At 35.2% G+C, this 12,400-nt stretch overlaps 1 protein-coding gene across 12 annotated transcripts in view; it reads left to right on the forward strand.

Annotated features, from left to right (window-relative positions):
• LOC114346561 (protein tramtrack, beta isoform) overlaps positions 1-12,400 on the forward strand; it is a 245,363-nt gene that overhangs the window by 139,683 nt on the left and 93,280 nt on the right. The window contains exon 5 of one of the 12 annotated variants that reach the window (XM_028297364.2): positions 10,647-10,991. The exons of the other annotated variants lie outside the window; for them this stretch is intronic. Coding sequence (XP_028153165.1) covers positions 10,647-10,960 — 314 coding nt within the window. The 3' untranslated portion in view covers positions 10,961-10,991. Of the gene's footprint in view, positions 1-10,646; positions 10,992-12,400 lie in introns of those variants that run through there. 12 annotated transcript variants of the gene reach the window in all.

The following is a 12,400-nucleotide window of genomic DNA, read 5'->3' on the forward strand; positions in this document are numbered from 1 at the left end:
ACCTCTTAAAGAATTGTTAGAAACAATATCCCCACTGGGATACACCATCAAATGCCTTTATAACAACCAAGTAAAGATCCAGCCCACAACCTCTGAACATTACCGAAACATAGCCAAAGCACTAAATGAGAAAAAAACACACTATTACACCTACCAAACAAAGGAAGAAAGAACATTCCGAGTTGTACTTCGTAATATGCATCAAACAGCAGATAAAGATGCTTTAAAAGATGAGTTAGCACAAATGGGACACGAAGTAACCAACATAGCTAGTATATATAAGAATGGATCCAAAACGGCGCTTCCGATTTTTTATATAGAACTAAAAGCTAAGCCAAATAATAAAGACATTTATGAAGTGAGAGCACTTCAGAATATGATTGTGTCCTTCGAACCACCACATCCCAAGCGTCAGGTTCCCCAATGTACCAAATGTCAACGTTATGGCCACACACAAAAATTCTGTTATATGCCTCCAAGATGCGTAAAGTGTGCAAGTAATCATCATACTCTAGACTGCCCACGCAAGGAACGCAGCAATAACGTACAATGTGTACTCTGGGAAACCATCCGGCCAACTATAAGGGCTGCAGCGTATACAAACAAATACAAAAAGAAAAGTTCCCCCAACTCAGACAGAAACAAGAGACCCATAGAACAGACATCAATACAATTAACAGCCAAACAGTAACCCCTGGTGTTTCTTACGCTCAAAAAACGTCAGGAAATAGTCAAACAGCTGAAATCACAAACCAACAAAGTAATGTTGGCTCAAACCATTTAACGACAATTGCCAACCTGGAAAACATGATGGCAAAATTAATGGAGAGAATGGATACTATGCTTAATCTCCTTACCACTATGATCTCCAAAATGCACTAATGCAAAACGCACTTAAAATAGCCGTCTGGAACTCAAATGGGCTAACGAATCATATCCAAGAAATAAAAATTTTTCTCGACGAGAAGAAAATTGATGTTATGCTCATATCAGAAGCCCATCAGAAGCATACACTGTTCACTACACAAAACATCCAAATGACAAAGCACACGGTGGCACAGCTATCATTATCAAATCTAATATAAAACACCATGACTTAAATAAGTTCAGTGAAAAGTACCTGCAGTCAACTAGCATTGTCATCGATGACTGGTTAGGCAACCTTACCTTATCTGCTGTCTACTGTCCTCCTGGCCAATCCATCAACGAAAATAACTTTAATACCTATTTTAGTTCACTTGGACACAAATTCATAGCAGGAGGAGACTTTAACTGTAAACATCATCACTGGGGCTCTAGAATAATCACAACAAGGGGTAGACAACTGCTGAAGTCGATGATAGGAAACAATCTACAACACATATCTACAGGAGAACCAACTTATTGGCCTACAGATCCAAATAAAACACCAGCTCTCTTAGACTTCTGTGTGATTAAAGGTATCTCTCTTAACTACTTAGCAATACAATCATGCTGGGACCTCTCGTCAGATCATTCTCCCATTCCAATTGACCTAGACTCCAAAGTCATACTCAGAAATAAGCCTCCAGTCCTAACCAATAACCAAACAAATTGGAACATATTCCGAAGTGCATTAAGAGAACAAATATCAACGAATTTGCCACTTAAAACAGAAATACAAATTGAAAATGCAGTACAACAACTTACTACCTCCATACAAAAGGCGGGATGGAGTGCTACACCTGAACAAACATTATGGAAGGATTATTTCCCCTTCTAAATAGTTAAAACCATAAATTGTTCTGAGTGCAAAAAACATGATTGAAGAAAAAAGAAAAATTAGGAGAAAATGGCAAAACACACATGCACCTATTGACAAAGAAAATCTAAACAGAATTACCAGAAGACTTAAAAATCTATTAAAAGAAGAAAAAAAAGGGGGACTCAAACTTAGAAAATCTGACTCCATTCAAAGACACTAACTATTCGCTATGGAAGGCGACGAGAAAAGTAAAAGGACCAAAAGACGCCATACCTCCTTTAAAAAATGCCAAAGGTAAATGGGCAAGAACAGACACAGAGAAATCCGAGATATTCGCAGAACATCTTTCGACAGTATTTAGTCCCTTTACTAGAGTAGTACCATTAGAACAAGAAGAACCATTTCATTCTTTTCTTGAGGCTCCATATCAAATGGAACTGCCAATCTCCAAGTTTAATATTAAAGAAGTAAAACAGATAATAAATAATGAGATACAACCTAATAAGGCACCAGGATTCGACCTCATAACGGGTAAGGTCCTTCAGGAACTAACCGATGATTGTTACAGAATAATCACTATGATCTTTAATGCTATGTTAAGTTTGCACTACTTCCCGTTGCAATGGAAAGTGGCACAGATTATACTAATTCAAAAACCTGGAAAAGATCCAAAAGATGTCAACTCATACCGACCGATAAGTCTGCTCCCAGTCATCTCTAAGGTGTTTGAAAAACTTCTGTTAAGAAAAATAAAACCAATATTAGAAGAGAAGAGTCTCATACCTGACCATCAATTCGGATTTCGTAATCAACATGGTACAATAGAACAAGTTCACAGACTGTACACAACAATAAGAATTCGTCTCGAAAACAAGCAATACTGCACTGCAGCCTTTTTAGACGCCTCTCAAGCTTTTGACAAGGTGTGGCACACAGGACTTCTGTACAAATTGAAGAAAAACCTACCTTACACTTACTTCAAACTGCTTCAATCATATCTTACAGAAAGGAGATATCTGGTAAAATATAGTGAAGCCTATACAAAACTCTACCCCATCCTATCTGGTGTACCTCAGGGTAGTGTGCTCGGACCGATCCTATACCTAATATATACGGCTGACTTGCCAACAAGCAACGACCTAACACTTGCAACATTCGCAGATGATACTGCTTTCCTGGCCTCTCATGGTAATCCAATAATAGCATCAGAGAGACTGCAACTACATCTGAACAAAACAAATGAATGGCTTAAACTCTGGAGAATTAGAGTAAACCCCTCAAAATCCACACACATTACATTCACTCTAAGAAGAGGTACATGTCCAGAACTTAATCTCGATGGACATCCTTTACCTCAAAAGGATGACGTAAAATATCTAGGTATTCACCTTGACAAACGACTAACTTGGACCAAACATATATGGACGAAAAGACTTCAACTGGGAATTGTATATAGAAAACTTTACTGGATGTTGGGAAAAAACTCTCACCTATCGATCGATAACAAGCTGCTTATATACAAAACAATAATAAAACCCATTTGGACATATGGTTCGCAGCTCTGGGGATCAGCTAGCAAATCTAATATTATGAAAATACAAAGATTTCAATCCAAAACTCTAAGAACAATCGCTAATGCCCCTTGGTACATCCATAATGACGCAATACATAGAGATCTTCAGGTACTATCAGTCTCCGAAGAGTGCAAAAAATCTTCTGAAAAATATCAAAATAGGTTGCGGGTACATCCAAACACCCTGACACACAATCTTCTCAACAACCAACAAGCGAAGAGATTGAAGCGATATGATCCCTTGGACCTACCTAACCGATCCTGACAGAGCCTACAGCAGAGGAAGCTACGCCTTCAACAGCGTCCAGCCATTGTGTTCTGTGCCAGTTTTAGTTTTAGTTTTCGTGCTCGCGTATCAGTGTATGTGCGCATCTCACCGGTAAACAAGGTAATGTGTATGTGTGTCGTGATGCTTTGGTCACTGGACCTTACATCTCTTTGCCATTGTAAAGACAAACAATTTTACTTATTGTTTTCATTGTAAAACAGATTGTAAGAAAACTTGAATGTTAATAAAAAAAAAATAAAAAAAAAATATATTACCAACAAAATCGTTTATCAAAAGCGTGTCTAAAAGCGCATCTATAACCATACATAAGCATAAAGGAGCAATATTATAACAGAGCAACCATCGAGTAATGAAAAGATTTTTTAACGAGGACAGTAATACCTCGACTTACGCTACCCCGACTTACGCGAACCCAGAGTTACGCGATTTTCAAATCTTGTCAATTAGTCATTTGAGCACCACACAATTGCTCGATTATCGATGAAATAGAATTACCGCCCACATATTATTGCTCATCCAATGTAGATATTTGGACTTTTCGTACGAAATCAGCACACCACTAGAATTTATTTTGTACATAGGTATTTCTTATCTAGTTTTGTCTGCGAGTGGGTGTTTGTTATTTTTATGAAATTAGTAATGCGATTAAAGAAGTTGTTGGTAGTGATGACGTTGAAGAACTTTTGAATTCCCACGATCGGGAGCTGACTATTGATGACCTCATAGAAATGCATGAGGAAGAACAAGACATTGAAGAGTTTGATTGTTTGAATCCAGTTTAAACTGAAGATCAAATAATGGTTGGAAACTTGACTAAAGGTCTCAGTTTAATTGAAAAGGGCTTACAAATTTTAGAAAATATAGACTATAACAAAGATCGAATTTCTTCTACCAAACAAGGGATTAAAAAATTGTTAGCCTGCTATGAAGAAATTTTGCGGGAGAAAACAAATCTTTGAGTTGTCTCTTTGTTAGATTTTATGCAGCCTTCTACATAAAAATAAATTAAATTAATAATTTTATAGTTGTATATGCTATTTTTCTTAGCTTCCGGTCCCAATAAAAAATAATTTATATACATACATATGCGAAATTACACCCCAACTTACGCGAATTTGACACGCGGTTATCGCTTGGTCTCACCTATCGCGTAAGTGCCCCCGCACTTACGCGATATTACTTTTATTACTGTAATAAAAAGACTTTTTCATTACTCAATGAGAGCTAGCAACTTAACAAGCACTTATCTAAATTCTCGGAAAGTATCCTATTGTAGTATCGTACTCTCTTAACAAATCATAAATGTTCAGAATTTGAATAAATCGCATATGGACCACGTAGATAAAAATATCTTAAAATCCAAAATCCGCCAGCCACTTTAAATTAAAAAGCATTCTCGGACCTCGGAACTACTTTATGACTACAGCTGGAAAAGGGCAGTTCATATAATAAACAACATTTTCTGGCATTTTTTTTTAGATTGTTTGGAATATTAGAGTTTATAGAAATATCTGAATCAATACTATTTAATTTTTTGAATTTATTTTCGTTTTAAAAAAGTATTATCACCAGTGGCCTGCTTTTGGCCGCCCCTATAATCGACCGTCCGTGTGCGATGCACACTTTGCACACATGGTAGCGGCGGCCCTGTATCAAGGCAAGCGTATCGACAATAAAAGAGTATTGTATTGATTTCAGATAATGAGTATCGTATATCGTATCGACATTAATATTGCTAAGGTATCTATTGTATCGGTATCGTATTGATTTTCGATACGATATCAATACAATATCGAAATTTTTATCGAATATTGTGAAGTTCTATCCGTACCTGTTGCAGTTTTTGGCTGCACCAATGATATGAGTGTTTACAACAGTTTTTATTGTCACTTTGATGTTTTACTTTGGTCATTTATTTAAAGGTTTAAATTAAGTAAACACTAAATGGACCATTAAGGTATGTACTATATTACACTTTCGTACAAATTAATTTCGTATAATTTTATGAATTCAGTATGTTTTTAGTATTCCATCATCTTCTTCAAGTGCCGTCTCCCAATAGGAGGTTAGATATCATCATCACTATTTTTACTCTATCTACCGTTGCTCTGAAATTCTTTTTTTTTTTCTTCCTTATTGGCTTTGGATTACTTGATCCATTCAGCTACGATAGATAATAAATTACTGTTTGTTACAATATTCCAAATATAATACATTGCATTACATAATACATTAGGTACACGTGCGCACATATAATACTTATGCACGCACATACATACATACATATATGTAGAAGTGGAAACATTTAATTGACCAGTAGGTATACTCCTCATTCATGGCCCTAACCAACTTAAATTAATTTACAAATAATTAAATGGACAAAAAAAAACTACATGCTAATACTAAATACTAATACTAAATGCTAATAAATATATGTTTTTTTTTACACAGCGATAAGGCTTCAACCCGGATCAACCCCGCGGAGGTTTACAGCCTCTTTGTGTTTTTAATTTTTTTTTCTCTTTTTTATTTTTTTATAATTTATTATACTTTTTTTTATTTATTTAATTTTTTTTTATAAGATTTAATTTTTTTTATACATTTTTTTTTGTATACCTACATATTTTTTTGTATAATTTTTTTTTTTTTAATTTTTTCAATAGAAACTTTTATACAATTCTATTCTTATTACCTCCCTGCAAAATCTACTTAATGAACTTTCACAGGGAGACAATATTACATAATAAGGATAAACATAAAAAAACAATAATTATTGCTAAACACATTCAACCGGACTCATTCAGTGCAAGTTAAATTTTCCTCTTAGTCCTTTTTAAAAACTCCCAGATGATTTGTTTAATTTTAGAATTTCTACGAGACAAATATAAAAGAGAAGCATTATTTTGTGGGAAAGGTATTTCTTCTTGAACCAGATTGTGCATCAAAAACTTAATTGCAACATCATTATGTTTGCATCCAAACAACCAATGATTAATATCGTCAACATATCCATTGCAATCGCAAAGATCTGATTCGGATAGGTTAAATCTATAGAGGTATGACTTGACAGTGGCATGATTAAAGAGACATCTAATAAACATGGCATATATATTTCTATTGGGATAACTTCTGATAGCAAAAGGCTCAGTAGGTAAACTAGGATGAATTTTGGTGTAGAGATTGTTGCTTCGATTGCAGAAAGCGTGCCACTCAATATCCCAATTTTGTTTCAAACTTTTCTTGCGAGTAGCTGTTAGATCGCTTCTATCTAGCCAAGTTATTTCCGATCCTTTTAAGATTGCCTCTTTAGCAAAAAAATCTGCTTTTATGTTACCGGAAATACCAATATGTCCTTTTACCCAGACGAAAGTTACAGAAGTCTGTTTTTCCAGTAGCTTTAGTTGGTTTTCTAAAATTTTGACGACAAGGCTATTTTTATATAAATGTTTACGTGTGTTTTCTAGAGCTAATAACGAAGATCTTGAATCTGACATAATTACAACTTGCTTGTTAGAAATTTTTTTGTTGACAGCCCATTCTAGAGCTTGATAAATCGCGAACATTTCTGCAGAGTATATGGAACATTGTTTATCTAACTTGAACATCAAGGATTCTTGGTGATCCGGAATATATACAGCACATCCAACTCCCAATCTTGATTTTGAACCATCCGTGAAAATCCTGCATGGATTATCAAGCTTGGCTATATGTTGCTGAAAGTCAACTGGATTCTCACTGTCAAAATTTGGGAACCAAACATTAACATTGGCATAAGATATATTAAAACTCGATTTAAAGAAAGTTAATTCACCTGGACTGTTTAGGTGCTGAGAAACGTTCGAGTATGCCACTGCTAAAATAGGAGAATTCCTGTTGTGCCACCATTTGTCGACAAGATTAGAAACAGAGATGTCACATATTTTTTGTAGTAGTTCAGTTTGGTTGTAAGATTGGCATTTAAGAATAAATTTTTCAGCCAAAAATAGTCGTCTTAAATGTAAAGGAGGCTCCATGGATTCAGCTAAAAGATTCTCTATAGGCGTAGACTTGAGCGCACCTAGAACTAACCGCAGATCCTTATATTGAATGCGATCTAGTTTTTTAAGGCGACTGTTTGTGGCAGATCCATATAGAATTCTATGAAATTCCTCTGAAATTCTATGGAACTGCATTTAAACCAGCCCTTAAATTCTTCAACCAGGACACTCTCCTTCCTATAAATACTCCTTTCTCCCCTTATCTTTCCGTCTATTATCAGTTCATATCGCTGTTCTCTCATTACGTGTCCCAGATATTGTAACTTTCTTATTTTTAATGTGTTTATTTATTCGTATTCTTTGCCCATTTCTCGCAATACTTCCGTGTTAGTTTTCTTCTGTATCCATGCTATTCTAAGCATCCTCCTGTAACACCACATTTCAAAGGACTATAATAGCTCATTTATATGTTCTTGCTTTAATGTCCAACTTTCAAGTCCATATTGCAGTATCGAAAATACATATAGCATCGCAAAGCTCTTACTCTCAATTCTATCTAAGGTCTTTGTTGCGAAGAATTGTTTTTATTTTTACAAACGCATTTCTTGTTATTTCTGGCCCTGTTATTCTGTTAATCCTGGCCTTTATTTCTGTTGTTTTATCATTATTATCTGAAACACAGGTTCCTAGGTATTTGTATTTATCAACTCTTTTTATCGGTGCATTTCCCAAATGTATATTTGTTTTATTTGTTATTCTCATGTATGTGGCCTTTTTTATATTAATTTTTAGTCCATATTTTTCACAGAACCTGTTTGTTTTGTTTAGCAGTAAGTGTAATTGTTCAGCAGAGCTTGCCATAATCTTCAAAAATGACTTCACGATATACGTTAAACAAACTTGCGTGCATAGAAATCGGCCCACTTAAAAATTTGGTCATTTTTGATGTCTCGAATTTCCTAAACCTGTTGCCCGATTTAAGTGATTTTTTTAATATGTTATAGCCTTATAATTTGGCAATATCGCTGGAATAATATTGTTGCTAAACTGGTAAATTTTCATTGTATAACGGGTGTACGAATCAAACTGTGTTTTTTTCTCAAAGTTCGCATCACCCTGTGGAATATTCTAGCATTTATAAAATACTGAAATTAAAACCCAACTATAGCCTCAGGTTTTATTAACATTCTGTTTTTTTATTCATTCGTTTATGTTGGATAATAAAACAGTTAGGTACTTTAACAACTAGCCATGTTCTTCATCAGTACAGGGTGTTTTTAAATAAGTGCGACAAACTTTAAGGGGTAATTCTGCATGAAAAAATAATAACAGTTTTGCCTTATAATCGTATGTCCGCAAATGCTTCGTTTCCGAAATACGGGATGTTGAATTGTTTCTTACAAACTAACGATTTATTTATTGCTTTAAAACCGGTTTAGATATGCAAATGAAATTTGGTGGGTATAAAGACGTAGTTCATGCACATTTTTTGACATACAATTAAGAATTTTATATTCACCATTGGCGTGCATACGAGTAATAAAACCTAATAGTTAGAATATGGGAAGCAGAAGAAATGCCCGAGGATTGGAAAGAAGGCACAATTATACCAATATTTAAGAAAGGAGAAGTAACAAACTGTAACAACTATAGAGCAATATCTCTACTGAGTACAACATATAAAATTCTAACAGCCCTGAAGAAGTAACGGAACGAATACTAGTAGGCAACAAAACATACTGGATACAAAAATATACAGAGTTGCAATCAGACCAGTAGTTACGTACGCAGCTGAGACAATGTTCCTCACGGAAAAAGATGAAGAAAAATTGAGAATATTCGAAAGGAAAATCCTCAGACGGATTATGGGCCCGATAAGAATGGACAACGGAGAAATGAGAAGAAGAATGAACCATGAACTAAGAGACATAATGAAGGGAGAAGATATAGTTAGATTTATTAAAGCACAGAGGCTGAGATGGCTGGGACACATAGAGATAAGGAAAAACGACCTACTGATTAAGAAGATCACCAGATGGAAACCAGAAACTGAAAGACCAAGGGGAAGACCCAGAGAGAGATGGGAGGACCAGGTCATGAGAGATATCAAAATTCTGGAAGTGAGAAACTGGAGGGAACTATGCACATATCGAAATGAGTGGAAGAAAATTGTAACGAAAGCCATAGAACAAACTTTGACAACATACAAGTGGAATGCGGAGTGATTCACCGCAATAAGCGAATCAGAGAGCTCTAAGTAAGAGCGGCAAACATTCCACCCGGAATGAAAAGCCCTGATGATGATGATGATATTACCCGTATGCGTGCTAATGGTGGATATTAAATTCTTAATTGTATGTCCAAAAATGTGCAATAACTACGTCTTAAACCCACCAAATTTCATTTGCATATCTCAACCGGTTTTAAAGCAATAAATAAATCGTCAGTTTGTAAGAAAAATTTCAACACCCCCTATCTCGGAAACGAAGAATTTGCGGGCATACGATTATACAGCAAACTGTCATTATTTTTTCATGCAGAATTACCTCTTAAACTTTGCCATCCTTATTTAAAAACACCCTGTATTGATGAAAAACATGGCTAGTGGTTAAAGAACCTAACTTTTTTATAGCTCAACATAAGCGAATGAATCAAAAAAGAGAATGTTGAGAAAACATTATGCTATAGCTGGGTTTTAATTTCAGTATTTTATAAATCCTAGAATATTCCACAGGGTGATGCGAACTTTAAGAAAAAAACACAGTTTGGTTCGTACACCCGGTATACACTAAAAATTTAATTTTTTAGTAACAACATTATTACAGCGGTATTGTTAGAGAATAAGGCTATAACATGTTAAAAAAATCACTTAAATCGGACAACAGGTTTAGGAAATTCGAAACATCAAAAATGACTAAATTTTTAAGTGGGCCGATTTCTATGCACGCAAGTTTAGTAATGGAGGTATAATACATCCCTGCCTAACTCCTCTCCTGAATTCAATTTCTGGACTGGGTTCGTAAACGATTAGTTTATTTTTTTATTTCAGTCTTAGTATTTACTTAATTTTAATTTTTTTCGCAGTTAGTTCAATGGAATGGACTTTGGATTTCATCGAGGAGTATAGGAAACATGATGTGCTTTGGCGGGCATCGCACGTTAATTATAACAACAAACAAATTAGGCGAGCTGCGGTGAGTTCAATGTCTGATACGTTTAATGTTGATGCAAACACAATATTAAAGAAAATCAAAAGCCTCAGATCATATTTTCACAAAATACATACAAGGGTATTAAAAGAGGAGAGTGGTTCATCTGCTGACGAAACTTACCAATCTAGTTGGTTTGCGTACCAATCATTGTTATTCATTCTGGATGGGAGGCGATGTAACAACTAGAACTGAGACAATTAATCAAGACAGCGATTTGGTAAGATTTAATACACGTAAATTAGAACAATTCCAAAATCGTGTTCTTTCTTTTCTCTAATTTTAGTTGCTTTTTGTTCGAAAGTCCTCCGCCAGAAACTGGTCGTATTACAGCCAATTGACTTAATTTCTTCTATTCATTCATGGTACCCATTCCAGAATTCTAGAACCTTGCACCAGCTTGTGCAGATCTAGTGGATGGGTAACAAGTTTTCGGAATAAATTGTTAGTCTCCAAAATGTGTTAACAGCATGAGATCTATGCCTTGCAGTAATGCAAGATATCGTTGACTGTGTCAGATTCTCTGCTACAGAGTCTGTAGCTCAAGTCTCCGTAAAACAATTCTATTGTATGCAGGTTCCTTGATTAGCGCATGTACAGTAAAGAAGCTTGTTATGACTCTTGAGCTGATACCTGCTTATTTTCCGTATTATTTAACCCAGGGGTTCTCAGTCTGTGGTACATATACCACTGGTGGTGCACATCATTATGCGCGGTTGTACAACAAACGCAAAAACATAGCCAAAATCTAGCATATTTGTAGTTAATTAGATTACCTACCTTCACAGGTATTTAAGTTAGGTGGTACCAAAAATAATTATAATAATTTTGTGGTACATGACCCAAAACATTGAAAACCACTGATTTAACCCATTCGCGGACACGACTGCATATGCAGACAATTACAAAGGAAATTGTTCTGAATATGAAGACGTGCCCACGAGTGTATTAAGTTCTATTAGCAAAAGTCGGTTCAATATACAGGGTGTTTGGTAAATAATGGGCCATAGCTTAACCGTAGATTCCTGAGGTTAAAATAGGTCGATTTAAGCTAACTTACCTTAGTACAAAAGTTGATAATACCCGAAATACAGGGTGTCGAAGTTAAACTTTTATTTTATTTATTTTTGAATATTTCCTGACAGCCATTTGACAACAACACGAAAATTGGTAAGTGGTGCTGGTACTGTATATCCGACTAAATTACGTTAAACAAACGTTTCTGGCTACTACCAGAGGCGTACGACGGGGGAACGTGAATGTTGATCCTTCCCAAATTCTACGCCACTGGCGGAATTGCTATTCTAGTGCAATTTTTTTGATTCTCCAATACTTTCTATGTAAATAACCTACTCTTCATTCGTAACGATAAAGCCATTAATTTTCGAGATATTTGAAGCTAAAAACAAAGGAGCATAATACATTAATCAAAATAAGTGTTCCTTTTCATTTTTAATTTCAAATATCTTGAAAACTAATGGCTTTATCGTTACGAATTTACGAATATAAAAATTATGCTAAAATAGCAGTATCATCAGTGGCGTAGAATTTGGGAAGAGTCAACCATTCACTTTCCCCTATCGTATGCCTCTGGTAGTAGCCAGAAACGATTATTTAACATAATTTAGT

Source organism: Diabrotica virgifera, chromosome 7, assembly GCF_917563875.1.
Source record: "Diabrotica virgifera virgifera chromosome 7, PGI_DIABVI_V3a".
Classification (NCBI taxonomy): Eukaryota; Metazoa; Arthropoda; class Insecta; order Coleoptera; family Chrysomelidae; genus Diabrotica; species Diabrotica virgifera.